The 26,835-nt window shown below is 41.3% G+C and overlaps 1 protein-coding gene across 1 annotated transcript; it reads left to right on the forward strand.

The window, feature by feature from the left end:
• LOC127790130 (threonine dehydratase 1 biosynthetic, chloroplastic-like) lies at positions 1-26,793 on the forward strand. Its single transcript, XM_052319421.1, has 12 exons — positions 1-95; positions 200-669; positions 958-1,022; positions 1,166-1,312; positions 2,059-2,238; positions 2,341-2,610; positions 17,165-17,371; positions 18,663-18,902; positions 18,993-19,082; positions 19,264-19,368; positions 26,073-26,207; positions 26,314-26,793. The coding sequence occupies exons 1-12, from the start codon at positions 1-3 to the stop codon at positions 26,461-26,463; spliced, it is 2,154 nt and encodes a 717-aa protein (XP_052175381.1). The 3' UTR covers positions 26,464-26,793.
• Positions 26,794-26,835: the final 42 nt, after the last annotated feature.

A 26,835-nucleotide genomic window follows, 5' to 3' on the forward strand; every position in this document is an offset into this window, starting at 1 on the left:
ATGGCAACCGCCTGTGAGTTGCTCTTATGCAGCAGCTTTTTTGCCTGGAAAATGCTAACTCTTGTATCTCTGCAAGGCCTCTTTTTGTGCGTAAGGTCTCTCTCAGTCTGGCCTCGTCCACTTCCATTATTATTCACTTTCTGTCATTATATATGTAACTCTTGTATCTCTTCTCTCTGACTCTGGGTGTGGTTTTCAGAAATGGGGTTTTGCATCGATATAAGGCTCTGTGTTTTGCTCCTCCACAGCCGCCGGTCCGGCGGGCGGAATTGGCGAGCCAAATCAGAGCGCCGACAAATGAAATCAGGAGGGGCAAAATCAAGCCGTTCATACGCGCGACGCTGTCGGATCAGACGCCCGAGATCTCCCTCAAACCTAAGGTTGCTTCGCGCCAGAAGCAGCTGGAAATGTCTCCGTCACCGCCGCCGCTGTTGTCGGTGTCTTCCGATTCACTGCAGTACCCCGCGGGTTTCCTCGGCGTGGTGCCGGACCGCGGTGTAGAGGACGGCGGTCACGGCACTCCCAATGCGATGGAATACTTGTCGAACATACTCGCGTCGAAGGTGTACGACGTCGCGGTCGACTTGCAATTGCAGTTCGCGCCGATGCTGTCGGAGAGATTGGGGGAGACTATTTGGCTGAAGAGGGAGGATTTGCACTTTGCAGCCTGTGAGTCATCTACACTTATAGATTCTCAATGTACAATTGAAAACTTTTTTCGTCTGATTTCGAGATTGAGTAATGTGCATAAAATTCCGATTTTCTGCAATAATATCCTTTCAGTTTAATGTTAGTACAATCCTTACTGGCACTGGCAACGTGAGATCATCTTAGATTCTTAAATCGAGTTTATTTCTTTTCTGGTTTCTCATTCGAAAATTTTATTTCACGAGATAGATTGAAAGTTTGGTTTGAAAATTTCCTAATGTAAGCTCATTTAAGTGACTTTTTGGGAAGCTAAAAGTTTCAGAGTAGCTGAGAAGAAGGTATGGTGCCCGAACTTGAGCACTGGTGATTGTCCTGTGAGTGCGAATTCTTATGTAGATTTACTTGATTAAATTTTATTTTATTTTTTGCCTCTGGCTACTTCTGGTGGCCGGCCGGTGCCTGCTAGCATGAGATTTGCCTTGCAGCCGCTTGGATGGCTTTTACTGGGGCTGGGTAGGCCATCAGTATGGCTTCTCTGATGGATTTCCATTACATTAGCTGCACAGGATGTGCCAGGACTAGTTTGGGGAGTCTACGGGCTACTGATGCTTGGCTAATTATGTCGGATGTGACTCTAGCTCTTTATGATGGGCTGGGGCTTCCTGTGCTCGAACAAATGACATAGTGATGCAGGAGGCCAAGCTTATGTATTTGAATTTTATTAGACACGGTGATTGGATAATTCTGAGCTTTTTTTTTTCTTTTCCAAATTGAAGTGGTTTGGGAAATCATTTTTGGACTAGTAGTTTTTATTAAATGAATCCCCCTATTTTCAGGTGGTGTCTTGAAATTGATTATTATTATTATTTTTTTTTTTGAAAAAGTGACTTCAACTTCTTGCATTTTGAACACGGTTTCAAGTGTTCAAATTTATTCACGAAAAACATCCCAGAAATTGTGTTTTCTGAAACTTTATATTCACATACTCTTGGTAGAACTTGTGTGTTTAGTACACTTAAGAAGATAGATTGGATTAGAGAATTGAGTAGTAAGCCAGTTGTATTTGGAAATAATTTCGTAAATCCACTCAGGTTTGTTAAACTTTTGGAAAATTTTCATGGCTTGTTATTGAACTACCGGTGCCTGGCAAATTTTCATTCTTACATTCTGCTTCGTTTATTTATGTTGTTTAAATCAGGCTTAAATTCACCATATGCCAGCCATTTTTGGCCTCTATTATATGTTCTTGTATAACTAATTTAATTATGTTTTTAGAAGAATTTGAAATGGAAGTGCTAAGTGACATAAAATATGTGTTTTGCTGAACAGTTGTATGTTTTCACATTCAAGTTTAAGGAGCTTTAACATGATGGCTGCTGACAAATCTATGCTTTGCTGAAATGTTTGTAGGTTTTCTCGTTCAAGCTTCAAGGAGCTTATAACATGATGGCAAAACTTCCAAAGGAACAACTTGAAAGAGGGGTCATTTGCGCATCTGCTGGAAATCATGCCGAAGGGGTTGCATTATCAGCTCAGAGGCTTGGCTGCAATGCAGTGATTGCGATGCCTGTTACAACACCAGAAATCAAGGTTAAATTATGTTGATTGTTGCTTTTCCTTGTTTCTAGTTCCTATTGTACGTTACTTAGTTCTGAAGTTGTGGGTAGTTTGTTTATTCTTATTAATATCCAGTGGAAGTTAGTTGAGGAATTGGGTGCCACAGTTGTTCTTGTGGGGGATTCATACGATGAAGCACAAGCATATGCTGAAAAACGTGGTGAAGAGGAGGGGCACATCTTTGTCCCTCTGTTTGATCATCCAGATGTTATTGCAGGACATGGGACAATTGGGATGGAGATTGTGCGTCAAATGCAAGATAAGTTACATGCGATATTTGTGCCAGTTGGAGGTGGTGGACTTATAGCTGGTATTGCTATCTATATCAAGAGAGTTTCTCTAGAGGTGGGAGAAATTATATTTGTGCTAGTTTAAACATTTTTTCCCCCTTATTTCTTTTTGATATGGCAATTTGAGTTGCAATTTTGTCTTTTTATTTATTAGAGCCAGACATGTTCTTGGCTAAAGAATATTTTCATTTCTTTTTAATGATTTTGCATTCTTTTGTTGATTTTCTCAAAGCAAAAATTTGGCAAATAAACATCTGCCTTACCTCACTTGCAAAAGATAAGAAAAAGGGAGAAGACAAAGCTATAGGGTGGAACAAACCCTATTTGAAGTTCCAAAAGACTTCAACAAGATTCAACAAGAATAAAGGGAAAGTTACAAGCTGAACTATATAGGCAATAGGCAAGAACCATTTACCAAAAATGGGGTTTTTCTCATGAATAGTCTCAAAGATACATGGATTCAAGAGTTCAGAACAGAAGAGGGTTAGAACTTACCTTAGATTCCTTTTAATTCTTGCTGGAATTGAAGCTATGGAGATAGGAAAAGCTTGAGAGAAAACCAAAGCCACACCTTGGTTTTGGTGTGGCCCTTGATTCTTGCATGTTGCTTATGTAGTTCAGCTTGTAACTCTCCCTTGATTCTTGCTGAATCTTATTGAAGTCTTTTGGAACTTCAAATAGGGTTTGTTCCACCCTATAATTTCCAATAAACAGTGCTTTTCTTGTTGCTTTGTCTTCTCCCTTTTTCTTATTTTTTGCAAGTGAGATAAGGCAAATGTTTATTTGCCAAATTTTTGCTCTGAGAAAATCAACAGAAGAATGCAAAATCATTAAAAAGAAATGAAAATATTCTTTAGCCAAGAACATGTTTGGCTCTAATGAATAAAAAGACAAAATTGCAACTCAAATTGCCATATCAAAAAAAAAATAAGGGGGAAAAAATGTTTAAACTAGCACAAATATAATTTCTCCCACCTCTGGAGAAACCCTCTTTATATAGACAACAATACCAGCTATAAGTCCACCACCTCCAACCAACACAAATATCACATAAAACTTATCTAGCATTTGACGCACAATCTCCATCCCAATTGTCTCATGTCTTGTGACAACATCTGGATGATCAAACGGAGGGACAAAGGTGTGTCCCTCCTCTTCACCACATTTTTTAGCATATGCTTGTGCTTTATCGTATGAATCCCCCACAAGAACAACTATGGCACCCAAACTCTCAACTAACTTCCACTGGATATTAATAAGAAATAAACAAACTAACCATAACTTCAAAACTAAATAACATACAATAGGAACTAGAAACATGGAAAAGCAACAATTAACATAATTTAACCTAGATTTCTAGTGTCATAGCAGGCATCGCAATCACTGCATTACAGCCAAGCCTCTGAGCTGATAATGCAATACCTTGGGCATGATTTCCAGCAAATGCGCAAAAGACCCCTCTTTCAAGTTGTTCCCTTGGAAGTTTTGCCATCATGTTATAAGCTCCTTGAAGTTTTTGAAATATATATATATATATTTGCAAGCTAGGTTTAGAATTTCAAGTTCATTTGTTTTGACTATGTGCCTGTATGTTGTATTTGCCTCTTCTTACATAAATTTTCATATATGAAATATTATCATCATGAACAAGCTGTTGTATCTTTTTTAGAATCAGACTAACTTCTTATGGTTGCAATGCAATAGGGCAACATGGAGCTCATTTTTGATATGGTTTCTTGTTTTGTCTACTATAGTTTACAATGTCCAAAAATAAGGTCCAAATTGCGTAGAACAATTGAGGCTAGAACTTACGACATTTATTTATTTTTGTGTGGGGAGTGGGGGGTTGTGTGGGTGGTTCTTTGAGGCGAGGAGGTATGTTGGAGGAGCTTCTTGGCAGTTGAGGCAACCCATCATCAAACTAGCTCATTGACTTCTCGGTCCTTGATTTTGTTTGAGTCATTCGATTTGTGGAATGGGGAAATGGTGGCATAATTGACATCGTCTGAAGAGATTGGATTACAGAGCTAGTGGGTATGCACCCCTAATATGAAAGGGTGCAAAGACATTTCATCTGCCTTATTAGATTGGTATTGTATTGATCCAGAGCACACTCTATAGATGCAACAAATGGTTGACAATAGGAATCATTGGAAAAGAAGGGGGTCACTAGAATTGGAAAAGAGGAATTGGTTTTCAATTAATTGCCATTCATATAGTTGAATGTGTATACGTATTTGTGTTTATGCATGTTCATATTCTTAGAAGATTAGGGTTATGTGAGGAAGGGGAAAACTTAATCTTTAGTGTAGGCTGGGGAGATTTTGAAATTTATCTTTATGTTGTGAGGGATCTTAGTATTCACATTGTTAAGCTTGTTCTAGCCTTTTGTCCTTAGGTCAACCAGTGGTTGAACAATGAAAAGGAGAATGTATTTTATGAAATTAATAAGCTAGGAAGGTTAGATTAATTTTTAATTATCGGAGGCATCTACTTTTCTTTTGGCCTATGCTTAGGGAACTTGTGAAATATTACTCCTACATGCAAAAATGAGGGGGGGGGGGGGGGGGGGAATCTTCCAAATTGTTCTCCATCCATATAACAACTAGTGGACAGAAGGCATCCTATCTAGTTGTAGATCTCCAGAAAAATGAACCAAAAATACTTGAAACTAGAGAAATCTAGAAATTGAGTAGCTACCCTTATTTTCAATAGGAATAACAATTGAAGCTCTTAAGATAGACCTTGAATCATTTAAATAGAAACAACAATTTGATAGAGTCTCACAATCAAAACGATAAAAGTCTCCGTTTACAAAGCCATGAACGAACAAACAAAAATAATAATAATAATAGCCTATTTGAGAGGGGCCTCCTCTCCCAAAACTTCTTCCGAATTCTCTAGCTCCCCTCTCTTTCCCTTTTGCCTGCTTTTTATATGGATTCCCTAGTCTGTTGCAGCCATGTTAGTTGGTTATTCTCCCCCAACCGAATGTGACTTTTTTACCCCTGTGTTTTTTCCCTTAGCTGCCACTGCGTCGCCTTTCAATTTATGTTGCTAGTAGGTGTGATGAACAAGGGCCCTATCATTATTCTCGCCCATGAGATTCACCTTGTCCTCAAGGTGAAACTCAAGAAACTGATGTAGTATCTGATGGTATGACTCCCAAGTAGCCTCCAGGGGTGGCAACCCCTTTCATTGAATTAGAACATCAAGGCCCCTCAAGTTTTTTCTAGTGCTAGACCTTATCCTCAGTAGGAATTCTAGTTCTACCACCATTTCTAGCTCTGCAGTTAATTGGTCAGGGATTGTGGAAGCCACCTGCAATGCTCCCTCCGCCTTATATAGCTAAGAGACGTGAAATATGGGATGGATGGCACAAGAGGGTGGGAGAGAGCTTGTACGCCACCTTCCCGATTCGTTTCTCAACTGTGAAGGGTCCATAAAACCTTCGTGATAGCTTTTCATTTGGCTTGGAAGCTAAGGTTTTTTGTCTATGCGACTAGATTTTTAGATATACCAAGTTTCCTATCTCAAATTGGATGTCCCTCTTCCTCTTTTCTGCCACGTATTTCATCTTTGCCTGAGCTCGAAACAATTTGGTTTTTAACTCTTCCAGCATCAAATACCTTTCTAACAACTACTGCTCCAACCCCGAGACGACTGTGGTACCCTTCTCAGATCACAGCAGTGGGGAGGTTCGTGCCCATAAACTATTTGGAAGGGAGTTAGTTGGGAGGAAACGTGGTAGGAAGTATTATACCAATATTCTATCCAAGGAAGCCAACTGTACCACGCTTTAGGTGTGGAGGAGGCAAAACATCTGAGATACGTTTCCAAAGTCTTGTTGAGGACTTCCATTTAGCATCAGACTGGGGGTAGTAGGCTGTACTTCTATTCAGCTTGGTGCCTTGTAATCGGAATAGTTCCTTCCAAAAATGGTTGATGAAGACTTTGTCTCTATCCGAGACGATAGAGTTGGGGATCCCATGCAACCAGACAATTTCCTTGACAAAGATGCCTGCTATGTTGGTGGCTAAAAATAGGTGCTTCAACCCAATAAAATGCCTATACTTGCTAAGCCGATCCACAACAACCAGAATTGAATCCATTCCTCTTGATTTTGGAAGCCCCTTTATGAAGTCCATCGACACATCCTCCCAGATTTGATGTGGAATCAGAAGTGGTTGAAGCAGGCCCCCGGGGGAGAGAGCCACATATTTGTTTTGCTAGCACACAGAGCAGTGGCAGACATACTGGTGGATCTCTTTTTTCATTCCTACCCAATACACATTAGCAAATATTTGTTTGTATGTCTTCAAAAACCCATAGTGGCCTCCAATGTGTCCATCATGACCTTCCTTCAGCACGAAGGGAATCAATGTCGAACCTGGGGGAGAAGCAACTTCCCTCTGAACGATAAATGTCCATCCACCCAAGAATAATCTCTGGCTTACTGGAAGGGTTAGTTTGGAGCTCTCTGATAATTTCCTGAAATTTACTATTTTCCTCCACCTCTTTTGTTAGTTGATCCAACTGTAGCACTTGAGGAATGGTGAGGGCCATTAGTGTGATAGAGGAGTGAAGCCGGGAAAGTGCATTAGCAGCACAGTTCTCCAAATCGGGGTGATATTGATTCTCAAAATTGTAGCCCATCAATTTCACCACCTGTTTCTGACATTCCGAGCTAACTAGTCGTTGTTCCATCATAAATCTTAGACTTTTCTGATCAGTCCAAATTATGAATTTCTTCCCCAATAAGTAATGTCGCCATTTTTGTACTGCGAACACAATAGCCATCAATTCCCTCTCATAGACCGACTTATTCCGACCCTTGGGATTTAAGGCATGACTAAAGAAGGCAAGCGATCTTTGGCCCTGCATGAATACAACCCCAAGTCCATGCCTGATGCATCAGTCTCCACCACAAACTCCTTTGAAAAATCAAGTAGAGCAAGTACGGGCAGAGACGTCATGGCTACCTTTAAGGACTGAAAAGCTTGCTTGGATGACTCATCCCAATAGAAATTATTTTTCCGAAGACGCTCCTTCAACAGCTAAGGTAATTTCTTGTAATTCCGCACAAACTTGCGATAATATCCGGTGATCCCCAAGAAACCACAGAGTTCTTGCAGTGAGCGAGTGCTGGGCCAATCCATTACTGCTTGAATCTTTGAGTTGTCAACGACCACCCCTTGTTGCGAAATGATGTGCCCCAAATATTCAATCTCTAATTGTCTAAATTGACATTTTTTTTTGCATTAGCATACAACTTGTTCTCGGCTAATATCCCCAACATACAACGTAAGTGATCCTGATGTTCCTTCACCGTTCTATTGTATATCAGAATATCGTCAAAAAACACGAGAATAAATTGCCTCAATTGCTCCTTAAAAATCTCATTCATCAAGGACTAAAATGTGGCAGGTGTGTTTGTTAATCTAAATAGTATCACTATAAATTCATAATGACCTTCATGCGTGCGAAAAGCAGTTTTCGGAATATCATTAGGTGCAATTCGTATCTGATGATATCTTGATTTCAAATCTAACTTAGAAAAAATGCAGCCCCATTTCGTTCATCCAAGAGTTCTTCAATGATTGGGATTGAAAATTTATTGGGGATAGCTACCTTGTTTAAAACCTTGTAGTCCATGCAAAATCGCGACCCACTGTCCTTCTTCTTGACCAACATGGGATTGGAAAATGGGCTAATGCTCGACCTAATGATCCCTGCTGCCAACATCTCTTGAACTAGCTTTTCAATCTCATTTTTTTAGAGGTGGGGATAACAATAAGGTCTCACACTCACCGGAGAAATCCTAGGTTGTAGCATGATAGCATGATCCTGCCTTCGATGTAAGGGCAGTCCACACGGGTCAACAAAGATGACCTTAAATTCTGTTAACACTTCCTGCAGATTGTCAGGGACCCTTGCCTCTATTACTTAAGCCATCAAACTTCCCAATTCCAAAAGCACTCCTTCCCCACCTTCACGAAATGCCTTCATCATCGACTTTAAGGTCACCAACGTTTTGCTGAGGCTGGGATCCCCCATGCAGTGTGATAGTCGTGTCCCCCACTCTAAACTTCATAATTAATGAGCCCCAATCCACCTGTGTCTCCCCAAGTGTGGCTAACCACTTCATCCCAAGAATATCATCAGAGCTTCCTAGTTCTAATGGCAGGAAGTCCTTAACTACCTCCACATTTTGCAACGACATGGTCACTCCCTTACATACTCCAGCCCCCTGTATCTCCATGCCCAAGCCCATGATCATGTTGTAACCTCGAGTTTGTGTTCGTAATAGCCCCAATTTTTGCACCAAATTAGTTGTTTTAAAGTTATGAGAAGCTCCACTGTCGATTAAGACTTCTTTGCCTTCTATTGTCCCCCTAACCTTCATCGTCTGTGGAGGTGTTAACCCCACTACTGAATTCAATGATAACTCCACCATTTCTCCCACCTTGATTGTGTCTTCCAAATTCACAGAATTTTTCACTGCCTCGGCTCGCTCCATTTCTTCTTCTTCTTCCCTTTCCTCTTCATATATGACAATCACTTGTAACTCCTTGTTCTTGCATTTATGCCCAATGGAGTACTTCTCATCACAACGAAAACATAATCCCTTCGCATGCTTTGCTTGCAGCTCGCTTTCACTCAGTCATTTGAAGGGTGGGGTGTTCCATTTTCCGGTGGCCAACGACTGGGAGGGGTTAGTTTGGCTAACTGTTGTAGTTTTGGGAGGATTCAAAGGTGGAGATAAGGGAATTCACTGTATATTAGGGGTTAAGGCCGAGGGTGTCGTCACCTTACTTGGGTTGTAACCAATACGGCTTCCTTGGAGCACTTGATTTCTGTCCTCAATTCTTTGGCCATATCCATGATATTCTCCTGTCCAGCGGGCCTTAACACTTTGATTTCAACTTGTATCTCCGGTTTGAGCCCATTAACGAAATGCCCCTCCAATACAGCTTTGGGCATATCATCAATTAGCAATGCTAATGTCTCGAAGGAAAACTGATAGTCCTTGATGGATCCCCATTGCCGAAGAGCTAGGAATCTCTCCTCCACGGAGCCTTCTTGTGTAGATCATAATCGATTCCGCAACAGCCCCTTTAGCTCCTCGCAGCTTCTCACTCTCCATCTCCTTTGTTCCCACTGGAACCACGAAAGGGCTCCTCCTTTAAAACATAGAGCTACAGACTCCAATTTCTCAGTCTCTGTCAGTTGATTTACAACAAAGTATCGCTTAGTCCTAAAAACCCATCCATCCGGATCGTCACCCTCGAAAATTGGTATTTCCAAGCGCCTATAGTGGGTCTCCTGTCTCTAGATTCCATCAACTCCACTACCTACTTCGCCACTCCTCCCTCTCGTATTCGGCAATAACTTAGTTGATAAAGAGGAATCCGAAGGGTTGTATTCCCCACCGTGCTTTCCCTTCCTCTCTTTTTCCTGTTATTACCATTTCGCTATCAAGAGATTGAAGTGGTCCAGCATCACCTCCATGTTCTTCTCTATATTTTGCACCCTCTATAATTCAATTTTCATTGATTCCAATCGCTCTTGCAGACCCTCCATGCACCCCTCCATCTGTTGATGGTAACTTTCCAATCTTCCCTCTAGCTCACCCACTCTTTTAGAGACAGTCACCCCCATGGATCAATGCTCTGATACCAAAATGATAGTCTCACAATCAAAACGATAAAAGTCTCCGTTTACAAAGCCATGAACGAACCCAAAAAAAAAAAAAAAACAAATAATGGCCTATTTAAGAGGACCTCCTCTTCCAAAACTTCTTCTGAATTCTCTAGCTCCCCTCTCTCTCCCTTTTGCCTGCCTTTTATATGGATCTCATATTCTGTTGCAACCACTGGAGTTGGTTATTCTCCCTTTTGCCTGCCTTTATATGTGACTCTTTTGCCCGTATTTTTTTCCTTAGCTGCCCCTGCATCTCCTTTCAATTTATGTTGTTGGTAGGTGTGACGAACAGGGGCCTTATCACCATGGTGAAGAACTGCTCAAGTCAAATTGAGAGGTGTAAGATGAAGAAGTGAGAAATAAAGTTGCAAGAATATTTGACTTGAGATTGTATTGCATAAATATAAAATAAATCAAAGTATTAAATGTGAATGGACCTATGGGTAATGTTAAATAAGATAAGTAAGGGGGTATTAGTGAGTAAATGTATGTATATATATATGCTTATACTGTACACTTAAGTGTAATACAAACAGTTCATTTTATACATCTAACATGATATCAGAGCACAAATCCTAACCTAACCCTAGCCATCGCCGTCAACTGACGCCATCATTGCCGGTCGCTTCGCTCGCCGTCGTCATCACCGTCTGCCTCTTCATCGGCCGCTGGTTTCGCTGGTCATCCGGCTATCGCGACTCTCCTTTTCCATATTCGGCCATCTTCTTCGGTCGCGCCCAGATCTCGCCTTCGTCGTCGCCGCACCCGCGCCTGCGCCCTCGTCACGCCTGCCCGAATCTAGCCATCTTTTTCCGGCCGCCTCCAAATCTTGCCCTCATTGTCGCCGAGTCTGTCCTGGTCATCTCTTCGTCGCCTTCGCCGTGCCTGTCCAGATCCGGCCATCCTCAGGCGACTCCAGCTCTGGTCGTTAGTCTTTAACTCCGGTGACAGTTTCAGCTTTTGTGCGCTCAGATTTGCCATTGCTCCAGATGTATTCTTCCTTCTCTTTAGTGGTGTAATCCAATCTGCTCCAGATCTGTTCTTCCTTCTCTTTGATCGGGTAATCTAATCTGCTCTAGATCTGCTTTTCTTTTTGCATCATGGATTCATCTCCAGCTCACTCTTCATCCACAAGCCGCTCCACCATGTCCACACCTGTGACCATTCCCCATTTTTCGGGCACACCAGTTATTACCACGGAAAAGTTGAGTGGACAGAATTATTCCGCTTGGTCATGTGCAGTTGAAATTTGGTTTCTTGGTCATGGCATTGAGGATCATTTATCGAAGACTATTTCAACTATTCTTAAGGGCGATCAACCTCTTTGGCGGAAAATGGATGCCCAGTTATTGAGTTTATTGTGGCAGACCATTGAGCCGACCTTGATGCCGATATTTCGACCTCTTCAAGAGTGTAGTGCCCTATGGACTCGGGCTCGTGAGTTGTATTCTAGTGACATCACTCGTATTTATGATGTGATTGGTGATTTGTTCAATTTACGACTGACTGATTTGGATATGACCACATATTTGGGTAAGATTCAAGCTTCTATTACCGACTTTAACGAGTTGATGCCCTTTGATACCGATATCAAGAAACAATGGCAACAACGTGATCAAATGTTTACTATCCTCTATCTTCATGGAATTCGACCAGAACTTGACTCAGTTAAGACACAGATTTTCGGTAGTGCCTCTCTTCCTCCTTTGATAGAGGTATTTGCCAAACTACTTAGAGCCTTTTCTATTATTGTAATCGTGGCATGTCCGTATTTGGAGATCACTTCGCCCTTGTTACGACTCCGATCGATCGTGGTGGTCGTCCTTGGCCCCAGTGTTCCTATTGTAATCGCCTTGGTCACACTAGAGAGACTTGTTATCGCCTACATGGTTGTCCACCTCACACAACTAGTACTGTTAACATGGTTGTGGGTGCTTCAGAGGGTCAGGCATCTATATTCCTCACCAGTGACTATCTCCGGGGGGAGTATGCTCAGTTTTTTCAGTTCGGACAGCACAACAGGCTACTTCACCTGTCACATCCTTTGCTAACACTGGTAACCCTACTGCCTGCTTTACTAAGTCTTCATCTTCTCTTGGCCCATGGATCTTCGACTCTAGTGCCACCAATCACATGTCTGGTAATCGTTCTCTCCTATCTCATGTTCAAACTTGGCCGTCTCTACCTCCTGTTACATTGACTGATGACTCTCAAGCCTCAGTCACAGGTATCGGTACCGCATTACCTCTTCCTACTTTACCATTATCATCTGTTTTACATTTACCACAATGTACCTTTAATTTGCTCTCTGTCAGTCAACTCACTCGCAGTCTTAATTGCTCTATAATTTTTTTGTCTGATTTTGTTCTTGTGTAGGATTGGAGGACTAGACAGACGATTGGCATGGGGCTTGAGTCTCACGGTCTTTACTATCTGTCTCTCCTTACTTCTTTAGTGGCATGCACAACAACAACTTCCCCACTACAAGTCCATTGTCAGTTGGGGCACCCATCTCTTCCCAATCTCAAGAAGATGGTTCCCAGTCTCTCTAGTATTTCTTTCTTAGAGTGTGAGTCTTGTCAACTTGTGAAACATAGTTGTAGTTCTTTCCCAAGTAGAGTTAATAAACGTGCTAGTTCCCTTTTTTCAGCAGTCCATTCAGATGTATGGGGTCCCAATCGTGTCAGTTCACAAGACGGTTTTCGTTATTTTGTAACATTTATTGATGATTTCTCTCGGACTACATGGTTATATTTAATGAAAACGCGTTCAGAGTTATTTTCAGTCTTCACTACATTTTGTGCTGAAATTAGAACACAATTTAATTTGCCTATCCGTGCTCTTCGTAGTGATAATGCTCTTGAATATTTGTCTCTCCCATTTAGATCTTATATGGCATCCAATGGGATTCTTCACCAGATTTTGTGTCCTAGAATCCCACAACAAAATAGGGTAGCTGAACGTAAGAATCGTCATTTAATTGAGACAGCTTGCACGCTTCTTCTTCATGTGCATGTTCCACTTCAATACTGGAGCGATGCTGTCTTAACTGCATGGTTACTTAATTAACCGCATGCCATCTTCTGTCCTTAATGACTAGATTCCTCATTCCATTCTTTTTCCTCAGGTTGACTTATATTCTCTTCCTCCTCGTATCTTTGGGAGCACGTGCTTTGTTCACCATCTTGCCCCAGGTCGTGATAAGTTATCCGCTCGTTCCGTCAAATGTGTCTTTTTGGGTTATTCTCGCCTTCAAAAGAGGTATCGTTGTTACTCTCCTCAATTAACTCGATATTTTGTTTCAGCGGATGTTACCTTTTTTGAGTCATCTCCTTATTTCTTTTCTTTGTCTGTGATCTCCAATTCTGTGTCTGCTAGGTTACCTTTGCCTGTCCCTTCTCTTGACCTCACATCATCTCCATCTCCAACGTCTTCACCATCTCCACCATCCTTTGTCTCTCGCCTTGATCGCTTTGATCTTCAGGTCTATCAATGGCGTCCATAACTCATGGCCCAACCAGCACCGACTGTTGTCGCTAGTCCGTGGGAGCCGTCTCCTGACTCATCCCTGGTGCCAATTCATTCTTCCTCCGCTGGTCCATTGCCTTCGACTTTTGATCTTGACTTGCCTATTGCTCTTCGTAAAGGTACTCACCATCCTATTTCCCATTTTGTTAGCTATGATTATTTGTCCCCTGGATATTTTGCTTTTGTTTCTTCTTTATCTTCTGTTTCACCTCCTAAATCTGTTCTTGAAGCTCTTTCCCATCCAGGGTGGTGGGCTGCTATGGTCGAAGAAATGTCTGCTTTACATTCTACTGGGACTTGGGACTTAGTACCTTTTCCCAAGGGTAAGTCTACTGTTGGTTACCGCTAGGTTTACACTGTTAAAGTTGGCCTTGATAGCCGGATTGATCGTTTTAAAGCTCGCCTTGTTGCCAGAGGATACACTCAGGTTTTTGGTCTTGATTATGGCGATACATTTTCTTCTGTTGCTAAGATCTCCTCTGTTCGCCTTTTCTTGTCCCTTGTTGCTATGTTTCACTGGCCTCTTCATCAACTGGACATCAAAAATGCCTTTCTCCATGGCGATTTACAGGAGGAGGTGTATATGGAGCAACCTCCTGGCTTTGTTGCTCAGGGGGAGTCTGGGCTAGTGTGTCACCTTTGAAAATCTTTATACGGTTTAAAACAATCTCCTTGAGCTTAGTTTGGTCGATTTAGTTCAGTTGTTCTTAAGTTTGGGTTAGCTCGAAGTGAAGCTGATTATTCTGTTTTTTATTGTTCCTAGTCTGGCCGCCACATTCTTTTAGTGGTGTATGTTGATGATATAGTACTTACAAGGGATGATGATGTTGGTATCACTGAATTGAAGTCACATCTTCACCAACAGTTTCAGACTAAGGATTTGGATCCTTTGAGATATTTTTTGGGTATTGAGGTAGCTCGGTCAAAGCAAGGCATCTATATTTCTCAAAGGATGTATGCCTTGGATATGCTAGAAGAGACATGATTGCTTGGATGTAAACCTACAGATACCCCTATGGATCCAAATATCAAGCTGTTACGGAGACAGGGGGAGCCTCTTTTTGATCCTAGGCACTACTGTCGATTAGTTGGGAAACTTAATTACCTCACAGTCACTTGTCCTGATATTTCATTTGCTGTGAGTATGGTAAGTCAGTTCTTGGATTCACCTTGTGACAGTCACTGGGATGCAGTGATTCGTATTCTTCGGTATATTAAGGCTACCCCTGGTCGGGGTGTATTGTATCAAAATCATGGGCACAGTTAAATTGTGGGATATACGGATGCTGATTGGGCAGGATCACCTAGTGATAGGAGATCCACATCCATAGTTGTTAAAGGCGCGCTAGGCATTTGCCTAGGTGCAAGGTGCCAGTTTAGCGCCTCACCTAGGCCGAGGCGAGGCAATTTCAGTGAGGCGCTCGCCTTGCACGGTGAGGCGCCGAGGCGAGAGGCACGCCTCTGAAACCTAGGTATGAAATCTAGGTTTTAATTAAAATCTAAGCAGCCAAATTCCTCCCCTCTTCTCAGTTCCAACATGTATACAAGTAAATGTTCACATTTTTTTTTTATTTATATTTTACCTTCCATTTACTTTAATACATAAATGTAAATAAAAAAGTACCCCCCATTTGTATTCAATAAAAATATCTAAAAAATCAAAATCCATAAGAATAAGAAAATAGAATTTTGATTTTAATACAAACTCAGGATTTAACGATTTTACCACCCCCAAAATACATACCTACTATTTCTTGAAAAATTCATTAAAAATTATTTTAACAACAATGAATATTAGCTATCAAAATACCGGAAGATAGTTTTTCAAAATAAAAACATTTTCTTATATGTCTCCTTATAATGCGCTAATTTTCCAGACTTAGAAAAATAACATTTTTCAAAATGAAAACATTTTCTTGATTGAAGGGGATGATGAAGATATTGATCTTGATGTTGATGATCTCCTTGATGATGATTGATTAAAACTTCTTTATTGATTGTGGACTTATAGTGTTTATATGTTTGTTTAGAACTTTGCATGATGATTGGTACTTGTTTGAGTTTGAGACTTTAAGTTTGAACTTTGATGATGTTTCTAGTTTAGAATTTGCATAATGAATGAATCAACTTTGATTATGTTAGTTTAGAATTTGAAGAAAATGAATCATTAATGATATGCATGTGTTATTATTGATAATTTGATAGTTTTTTATGATTTTACAAGATTTTGAGTTTTTTTTCTAAAAGGTGCACCTTGCTTAGCAAAGGCGCGCCTCGCCTCGTGCGCCTCGCGCTTCAAGCTCCAAGACCCTTTGCGCCTCGCCCTCAGGCTCCAAGACCATTTGCGCCTTGCGCCTTTCAGAACTATGTCCACATCTGGATATTGTGTATTTGTGGGTGGAAACCTAGTCTCTTGGAAAAGTAAGAAGCAAACTATTGTTATCAGATCCAGTGCAGAGGCTGAATATAGGGTAATGGCCGTAACAACATGTGAGCTAGTGTGGTTGAAACAATTAATTGAGGAGTTAGGAGTTACGCAGATTAAGCCCATGCAATTGGTTTGTGATAACCAAGCTGCAATGTATATTGCTTCTAATCCTGTGTTTTATGAGAGAACCAAACGTATTGAAATTGATTGCCATTTTGTTAGAGAAAATGTGTTCTCTGGGGATATAGTTACAACATATGTGGGTTTCAATGATCAACTGGCTAATTTACTTACCAAGTCGCTTAGAGGGTCTCGTGTGAATTATCTTTGTACCAAGCTGGGCATGCTCAATATATATGCTCCAACTTGAGAATGAGTGTTAAATAAGATAAGTAAGGGAGTATTAGTGTATTGATCTTTTAAGTAAATGTATGTATATATATATGCTTATACTGTACACTTAAGTGTAATACAAACAGTTCATTTTATACATCTAACGGGTAATACCATGTTTGTATATGTATAACATTGAAGGAGGTTAATGGACCTGAAATTAATCATGCTGTTGATTTTGTAGCTGATAGTCACGCAACAATACCAATCAATATGATATTAAAATTATCCTTGGCTGCTCGACATGGCAAGAATCAATATTGTATCAAAACTGTCAGCAGGGAGAACTCAATAATTATTCCAAATCAACAATTTTATCCTGATTGCATCAGTAATACCCATTTAGAGCCTAAAGTTCAACCAAAAAGATAGAATTTCAAATTACAATTATCCAAACAAATATACTAAAAATAAAAGCTAAAAATCAAACATCTAAATAAAAAGTAAAGTAAATCAAATTTCATCAGGTACTTTTTCTCTTTTTTTTGGCCTCTATCAGGAACCCCTTTTCTTGCCAAATAAATTCATATAGAGGACTGTTTCATGTTTTGCACAGGTAAAGATAATTTGGGTGGAGCCTGCTGATGCAAATGCAATGGCATTGTCACTACATCATGGTCAGAGAATCATGCTAGACAAAGTGGGTGGTTTTGCAGATGGTGTAGCTGTTAAAGTAGTCGGGGAAGAGACTTTCCGTTTATGCAGGGAATTGATAGATGGGGTAGTTCTTGCTAGCCGTGATGCCATATGTGCATCTATAAAGGTAATCCTTCTTTCCATGGTCCTATGCTTGTGTATTCTTCTCTTTTGTTTCTTTTGCGCATGAGTTCATGCGCAGCAATTTCTAGTGCTGTTATTGCAGTTTGGTTTCAGTTCTTTTTATCATCGTCAAGTTGCTGGATAATGCAGAAACTGATTGCATTACCATTATTCCCATGATATTATATTTGTACATGGCTAGCCTTCTTGCTTTTCAAGGAAGATCTTATCATCTACCTGAAGTTATGCATTGACCATTGCAGCATTACTTCCTTTGCCATTAAGTTTTTTCTTACGTATGGGGTTATCATGTGAGATGAATATTATTTTTCTATTTGACTTTTATTTTTGTTTCTTTGTTAAGCTGTCTTTTATTTTTAACCAGTGTGCTATATAATGCTGGTGTTAGCCTGGCTTCATCATATTTCTACATTTCTTATTGGTGCTTACACTTGGACATTGTTGAGTTATCAGTAATGAGAATGACAGTTTTTACCTTTATATTATATCCATGGATGTGAGAAAAATTTGTATTTTTCCATCAGTTATCTGCAATCTCTTTTTTACAGCTCCCGTGCATTTCTGTGTATGCATTTTTCCTTGATTAACATCATAATTAAGGAACCTTGGCAGCTTAATGTAGTTTAGGGCTTAGTATTTTTGGAATCTACTTTTGGTTTGCTTATTTTCTATTCCATGATCTCGGGGTCAATCAATCTGATCTATTTAATGTTCAAATGTAGTACCGTTGTCTATTTAAGTGACTTGTACATGACACTCTAGGGTAATTACATGTAAGCACATGGAAACTAGGGTTTGGGCTCACTGTAACCTTTCACGTGACTTCATGTGAGTTGCAGAAAAAATATTAAAAAGTTATGGGCTAAAGATTGCTTGAGAAACTGGCTTCACTTAAAAGGGACTAAATCCAGTAGCTTAGCCAAAGGCCCAAAGCCACTTAGGGTAGGTAGAGAATTGTTGCAATAGCATCTGAAAGGAAGAATTTGATCCTAATGTAATCTAGCACCTAGGTGGATGGATCACACTCTTGCGGGTTTAATGTGCGGGTTTTTGGATTCAGGTGATTTTCCCTTTACTCAAATCATATTCTATGATGTTTATAGCACGCATGCAACTGACATCCACTGTAGTGGACCACATTATTAATGAGGCTAAAACGTAAAAAGTTTGCAACAGATAACCCTTTGGTCATTCCAACATTTGGCTTTGGCTAAGACTTTAATTGTAGAGAAATTTAATTATTAGGTATCACAAATTTTGTGCTTGTGTTGCAGGATATGCCTGAGGAGAATGGAAACATTTTAGAACCTGCTGGTGCTATTGCCTTTGCTGGAGCTGAAGCATATTGCAAATATTATGGCCTCAAGGGTGAAAACATTGTGGCAATAACCAGTGGGGCAAACATGAATTTTAATAGACTTAGATTGGTATCCGGACTTGCAGATGTTGGTAGGCAACGGGAAGCTGTTCTTGCAACTTTCCTGCCAGAGGTGCCTGGGAGCTTCAAACAATCTGTGACTTAGTATGTTACCTGAACCATTGGTCACTACTGTGCTTAATTCTGTCTTTGTTTACAGTATGAACCTGTAGAACTTGTTTGGCAGGTGGGGCCAATGAATATTACAGAATTCAAATATAGATACAAATCCGACAAGGAAGAAGCTCTGGTTTTGTACAGGCAAGGACTTTTCTGTGTATGTAAAAAATCGTAGATCAGTTTGTAGGAAACTCCTTGTTTCTGCAGTTTCTTCTCTTTTTAATATAAGCCCTCTGAGCAACAACAAAAACAACACCAAGCCTTAATCTTACTAGGTGGGGTTGGCTGCATGGATTCTAGTTCTCCAATCATCTTCATATGACCATGCCTTTTGTAAGGCCATTATTTTCCATGCCTTGTCTAAGAGGTTCCACCAATCTTCTCAGCTTCAAACTGTTAATCTTACTAACAATGATTTGGCTAAAGATCATTTACGGCATCTTGTAAGCTTCTTAGTTTGTCTCCTTTTCATTTTCATGTGCTGAATACTTTGTTCAAGGGTTAAATGATTTTTTTAACCCAGTGCCAAGAGTATCTGCACCCACTGGCATAGGTGTTTCTATAGTTTCTTTATAAAAAAAAACATTATTCACTTGCACATTATCAAAATGGAACATAGGCAATATTCTGCAAGCTTATATGACGTAATAATTATGTTTGTTGGTAACCAAAATGAAGATGTAAGATCCCAAACTGGAGGAACTATTTTGTTTTTCCTAGCATGGGGCAACTAAAGTTAGGGATATAATAATAATGACTGGTCTTTACAACTCTGACAGTATAATTAGAGTTTGGGTTTTTGTTTTTCCCCTGACGTGTAAGGAAAATGACATGGCCTTGGCTGTCATTCTTTTTATCATATAACTATAAGAAATTCCAGAATTCGGATCTATCAAGAGTATCACTTTTGACATATTTGGGCTATTTGGACCTGGATAATTGTGCGTGGCTAACTGCTTACATTGTGAAATAGTAATGCAGAGAATGCTTAAACTGATGTCTTTTGTGTGGGCTTTTTATATACATGTTTGTATATCTACATATAGAACTTTTGAATAAATAGCAAACGGTATGAAAAATACCTGGATTGCAGCGGAATAATCGAATTTGATTTGCCTAACAACCTCCGACGTAGAAAACTATAAAAGCTTTCTTTTACGTCCACCCCTTGTCCGCCCAAGGCTCGAATGGTGATACCGAAGACAATATATGAGTGATCAGAAACTGATTCTGATTGTCGTTGTTTTTCCGTTAGACTCTATGTCTATTTATAAGTATCACATAGATATAGATAGATATATCTTTATAGGAATTTGAATCTAATTCAAATTCCAATTATTTATCCCATTATATTGTTAAAATTCAAATGTTAATGAATTTGAAACAAATTCATAACATTTATCTTATCATTAGGAAACTTATCCTAATGTAACCGCAATTCTAACACTACATGTAAGTACGTTTGTTTCTTGTGTTATATTAGAAATTTGCAACCCATGTCATGTGATTGAAAATAGTGCTGCAGAAACTCTGTATCTTGTTTGAGGTTGAAATTAAAACTAATTTCTATCAAGGCAATTTTAAATATGAAATTGCTGGGGCCTGGGTCTGGTGAAGGCAATGTTAAATATGAAGTTGCTCAGGCTTGTATTCAATTTCTGTCTAAAGTCAGATGGTATTGATAGGCCCCCGGTTTTCTTGACTTACCAAAGAAGGTCCAAGGGGTAGGGGGTAGGGGGAAGGGGGTAAATTGGATGGCTGGCATAACAGCCAGCCATGTTGCGTAAGGGCGGGGAAGGGAAATTGTTGGGTTGTGTAACAACCCAGCAAGCGCGTGTAACAGAATTCAGTTGGGAAGGAGCGGGGGAAGAATATGTAGGGGGGGGGGGAATGAAAGAGAGGGGGATATCATTCTTGTATTGAGTTTTGGGAGAGTGAAGGGTCTCTCGAACGCCCAGTTCTTCTTGTAATTAGACTGTTTGAATTCAGTTTCAGTAAATCGATTTTGGGATCTCATCATTTTGGTATCAGAGCATCACCGATCTTGATGGTGAACTTGACTGACCGAGTAGGAGAAATAGAAGGGAGGATGGAAGGCATGCAACTGGGAGTGGAGGCCATGAGGGGTGAGATGCAATCGGTGGAGAAGAATGTTGCGAACTTGTTGGAGCAGTTCGCATGGATGAGAACGAGTGGGAAGAGCAGGAATGGGAGCAGAAAAGCAAGGAGAAGATGGGAAGCCAGCCTACGGAATTCTTTCAAGATTCCGAGGCGACCCCAGATGTGGGAATACGGCGTGCCGAGACAGGTGGTGGCGATGGGAGCTGGCAGGCCGGAAATCAGAGGGGCGACGTTTAGGGATGCCTCTCTTCGAAGGCGACGATCCGAACGGCTGGATATTCAGAGCCGAATGATATATTGCGGTGACGGGGATGACTGATGAGGAGAAGGTAGATGTAGCGGCTTTGTGTTTGGAGGGAGCTGCTCTGTCGTGGTTCCAATGGGAGGGAAAACGGCGAAGGGTTAGAGGCTGGGAGGACTTCAAGTTTCTGTTGAGAAGTCGCTTCCAACCCACCCAAGAAGGCTCTGTTGAGGAAAGGTTTATAGCCCTTCGGCAGAAGGGAACTGTCATGGAGTACCGCCAATGCTTCGAGACATTGGCATCCCCCCTTGAAAACTTGGCGGAAGCCATGCTAGAAGGGCATTTCATAAATGGGTTAAAACCTGAAATCAAGGCTGAGTTGAGGGTGTTGAGGCCAAGGGGTTTGGGGCAGATGATGGACTTAGCCCAACGGATAGAGGAGCGGAATCAAGTGGTTCGGGGAGGGGCAGTTGGAGCAGGTTCAAACAAGGGATCGGCTAGGCCAAACCCAATCTCAATTTTCCAAAGAGGGGGAATTCTGCCACCCTCACAACAGCCCCAAAAACTAACAACAATCCATCCTCCTAACCCAAATCGGCCACAAACCTATGGGTGAGGGGGTAATCCACCCTTCAAGCGGCTTAGTGAGGCGGAGTGGAAGGCAAAAAGAGATAAGGGCCTATGTTTTCGATGTGATGAGAAGTATACTATAGGCCATAAGTGCAGAAACAAAGAGCTGCAAGTAATGATGATATATGATGAAGAGGTAGAAGAGGTGGAAGGGGATGAAAGGTTGGAAGAGTTAGTAGGAGAGCCGGGACAGGATGGGGAGGTAATTGAGCTCTCCATGAATTCGGTGGTGGGCTTGACTTCACCACAAACTATGAAGCTCAAAGGAGACATCGAGGGGCAGCCAGTGGTGGTGCTCATAGATGGTGGGGCAACTCATAACTTCATAGCAAGCGAGCTGGTGCGGCAATTGGCATTACCAAGGGAGGAGACAGCTGGTTATGGAGTAATTATGGGGACGGAAATAGCAGTGCAAGGGGCTGGAATTTGCAAGGGAGTGAAGCTTAATCTCCAAAATCTGCAACTCATAGAGGATTTTTTACCTCTGGACTTGGGAAGTTCAAATGTGATTTTAGGGATGAAGTGGCTAGCGGCTGTTGGTAAAATGAATGTGGATTGGAAGGCTCTCACAATGAAATTTCAGGTAGGAGGCATGACAGTCACCTTACAAGGGGACCCTAGCTTGAGTAAGACCTTGGTATCCTTGAAGGCAATGGCGAAGGCCTTTAGGGAAAATGGGGAAGGAATGCTGTTAGAGTTGGGAACCATGGCAACAGGGATCAAAGAAGCTCAAGAGGTAGTTCCAGAGGTGCTAGGGGGGGTGTTGGTTGAGTTTGAGAAGGTTTTTTCGACACCAGAGGGGCTACCACCTTGCAGGAGGAAGGATCACATTATTAACCTGGTTCTGGGAACCACACCAGTGAATGTAAGGCCCTACCGATACTCCTATTTGCAAAAAAAATGAAATTGAGCAGCTGGTGGGAGAGATGCTGGCGGCTGGAATTATACAGCCTAGTTCCAGCCCATTGTCAAGTCCGATTTTGTTGGTTAAAAAGAAGGATGGAGGGTGGCGTTTCTATGTGGACTATAGGGGCCTTGAACAAGGTCACTATACCAGATAAATTTCCTATACCTGTGATAGAGGAGTTACTTGATGAGTTGCATGGTGCTAGGGTCTTCTCCAAGCTCGATTTAAAATCTGGTTACCATCATATTAGAATTAAGTCGGAAGATGTTCCCAAGACAGCTTTTCGGACTCATGACGGACATTACGAGTTCCTAGTAATGCCATTCGGGTTGACAAATGCACCAACCACCTTCCAATCTTTGATGAATGATATTTTTAGAGATTATTTATGACGTTTTGTGTTGGTGTTCTTTGATGACATATTGGTGTATAGCAGGGATTTCGAACAGCACACACATCATCTACGTTGTGTCTTAAAGGTACTAGCGAACAACCAGCTCTTTGCCAACAGGAAGAAATGCATCTTTGGACAGTTGGAAATCGAATATTTAGGCCACATTATATCTCATCTCGGGGTTTCAGCTGATTAAAGTAAGATACAAGCCATGCTAGAGTGACCTACTCCTACATCGGTTAAGGAATTGAGGGGGTTCCTTGGCCTTATGGGGTATTATAGACGATTTGTGCGGGATTATGGCAGGTTAGCAAGGCCACTAACGGAGAGGTTGAGGAAGAATAACTTCTTTTGGGACGAGACAGCCGAGCAGGTCTTCCAACAACTTAAGGCTAAAATGGTATCCCTACCCGTCTTAGCCTTACCGGACTTTGGGAAGCCCTTCGTTATTGAGGCTGATGCATTGGGACAAGGTATGGGGGCTGTATTAATGCAAGAGCAAAGGCTTATTGCTTATTTCAGTCATGCTTTCAATCTGTTGGGGAGAAAAAAATCTGTTTATGAGAGGGAATTAATGGCCATAGTGTTTGCTCTCCAAAAATGGAGACATTACTTGTTAGGGCGGAAGTTTGTAGTACGAACAGATCAAAGGAGTCTCAAATACTTAATGGTACAACGGGTAGTGAGTCCGGAATACTTGAAATGGATGGTGAAATTGTTGGGGCTTCAATTTGAGATACAATATCGGTTCGGATTGGAAAACAAGGCTGCTGATGGGTTATCTAGGATCTGCCACCCAGCACAAATAATGGCCTTAACAATGCCTAAAGTGGTCCAAATGGATAAGTTAGCCAATGAATTGAAGGCTGATGTAAGATTGCAAAAACTTATTTGGGAGCTTCAGGTTGATTCTAATTCACACCCTAACTTCCAGCTAGTGGACAGTTTTCTCCTTTACAAGGGCAGGCTATACTTACCTAAGGGCTCCACTCTCATTCCATTGTTACTTCTTGAGGGGCATGATGGCAGCATAGGGGGACACCCTGGATTCCTAAAAACCTACAAGAGGGTAGCAGCAAATGTTTGTTGGTAGGGAATGAAGAAGGAAATACACAAATACGTAAGGGATTGCTCGGTTTGCCAACAAAATAAATATATGGCTTTAGCCCCCGGGGGACTCTTGTAGCCTCTCCCAATCCCAACCCAAATTTGGGACGACATTGCTATGGACTTCATTGAAGGGTTGTCGAAGTCGGGCAAGATGGATTCCATTTTGGTGGTGGTGGACAGACTTAGTAAGTACGGGCATTTCATTGGGCTTAAGCACCCGTTTACAGTTGGGGAGGTGGCTGGAATTTTTATTAAAGAAGTGGTGAGACTTCATGGAATTCCAAGGTCCATAGTATCGGATAGAGACAAAATTTTCATGACCAAATTTTGGAAGGAGATTTTTCGACTACAAGCACAACCTATCACCCTCAAACGGATGGGCAAACTGAGGTACTTTACCGAACTTTAGAAACCTACCTTTGTTGTTTTGCTTCCTTAAAACCGAAAGCTTGGTACATATGGCTACCTTGGGCTGAATTATGGTATAACACCTCCTACCACACTGCTGCCAATGTGACTCCATTTCAAGCAGTGTATGGGCGAGAACCACCACACTTATTGAGGTTTGAGAAGGAAACCACCCCTGTTTCAATGGTGGAACAACCGCTGGTTGAGAGAGACTTAATTCTTGAGGAATTGAAGACCCAACTGATGAGAGCACAAGCTGTGATGAAGAAGAGGGCAGATCTGAAAAGAAGGGAGGTAAAGTACAAGGAGGGGGATTGGGTTTATTTGAAGTTAAGGCCCTATCGACAAAAATCGTTGGCTGCCCGCTATTATGGTCCATTTCAAATTGAGAAGGAAGTAGGTCCAGTAGCTTATAAGCTGAAACTTCCATCTCATTGTCCAATTCATCCGGTATTTCATGTATCACATCTACGGGAGGCAAGAGGGGCATTGGAAGCTAATGTGGAGCTTCCTCAACAGCTTACTGAAGACCTTGAGATGTTGGTGGAACCGGAGGCAATGCTGGGAGTGCGATCAAGATCCGGAAAGAACTTACAAGAGTTCGAGGTGCTCATACAATGGAAAGGGCTACCCCCATTGGAAGCTACTTGGGAACCTTACCACTTAATCCAGCAGCAATTTCCTTTTTTTCACCTTGAGGACAAGGTGAAAGTTGGGGGGGGGGGGGGGGGGGAGTAATGATAGGCCCCCAGTTTTCTTGACTTACCAAAGAAGGTCCAAGGGGCAGGGGGTAGGGGCAAGGGGGTAAATTGGATTGCTGGCATACAGCCAGCCATGTTGCGTAAGGGCAGGGAAGGGAAATTGCTGGGTTGTGACAACCCAGCAAGCACGTGTAACAGAATTCAGTTGGAAGGAGCGGGGGAAGAATATGTAGGGGGGGGGGGGGGGAATGAAAGAGAGGGGGATATCATTCTTGTATTGAGTTTTGGGAGAGTGAAGGGCCTCTCGAATGCCCAATTCTTCTTGTAATCGGACTGTTTGAATTCAGTTTCAGTGAATTGATTTTGGGATCTCATCAGGTACTAAAGTTCAAATTTGATTCATGATGGTTTCTTTATCATGCCTTCACTAAATACAGTTTTCTCCTTGCTCCCACCCCTAACAAACCAAAAGGAAAACCCCGTTTTCTTGGCTATTATTGTAGTGTACCTAATAGAATGGGCCCGGAAAGTTGGCGGAAAGAAATTACATTTCCATCTTTAACCAGAAATCAGTTGGTTAAAATACTGCTCATTGCAATATTATGTTTGACTCCAAAATGTTAGATACTTTTTAGATGTGGGGCCAATCCAGTGTTCAGGATGAGCTGCTTTGTCGGTTTGTCTTTCCAGAGAGGCCAGGTGCTTTGATGAAATTTTTGGATGCTTTCAGTCCAAGACGGAACATTAGTTTGTTCCATTACCGAGGACAGGTAGAGCTCATTCTTATATTTTTTTTCTTTATCATCTGGGCTCGATCAACTACTCCTTCAGTACATGTATTCAAATCATTGTTTTTATTCGTTTTCTTGTCCACAGGGTGAAAAGGGTGCTAATGTATTGGTCGGAATCCAAGTTGCTGGTGCTGAGATGGATGAGCTCCGGGCTTGTGCTGATAGACTTGGTTATGAAGATTATGTAGTGGAGAGCGGGAATGAAGTGTTCCATCTCTTAACGCACTATAACTAAGGTAGATCTCCTTGTGTTAAATCAGTCGGTGCCACAAGGATATTACTCTGAAAAAGATGCAGATTTTCCACATTCTTGGTCAAAATGAGGGAGGAATTCTTTTGTACTATCCTCTCTCTCTCTCTCTCTCTCTCTCTCTCTAATTAGGCCTTCTTCTTCACTCGTGTAAGCAAAGGGAGCTGAGGGTGTTATCTGGTTTTTCAGCTGATGTATGCGTACTAGTTAATAGGCGGTGTATTAGTCCAATATGTTGCGAGAAGATCGTAATGCTGTCTATACTTTCTCAAAGATTCAATCTGATATCAATCCTCATGTTTGAGAGGATCTATATATTCCTGTGTTTATGTTGCTTTGTCATCACTGACCTATAAG

The sequence above is a fragment of the Diospyros lotus genome, chromosome 14, assembly GCF_014633365.1.
Source record: "Diospyros lotus cultivar Yz01 chromosome 14, ASM1463336v1, whole genome shotgun sequence".
Classification (NCBI taxonomy): domain Eukaryota; kingdom Viridiplantae; phylum Streptophyta; class Magnoliopsida; order Ericales; family Ebenaceae; genus Diospyros; species Diospyros lotus.

Bases quoted from the DNA above. Each gene is read 5' to 3' on its own strand.
- LOC127790130 (XM_052319421.1), top strand. From the start codon at position 1: ATGGCAACCGCCTGTGAGTTGCTCTTATGCAGCAGCTTTTTTGCCTGG. The intron at 2,239-2,340 runs GTTAAATTATGT...ATTAATATCCAG, and splicing joins TTACAACACCAGAAATCAAG to TGGAAGTTAGTTGAGGAATT. The intron at 19,083-19,263 runs GTATGTAAAAAA...GCCTTTTGTAAG, and splicing joins ACAGGCAAGGACTTTTCTGT to GCCATTATTTTCCATGCCTT.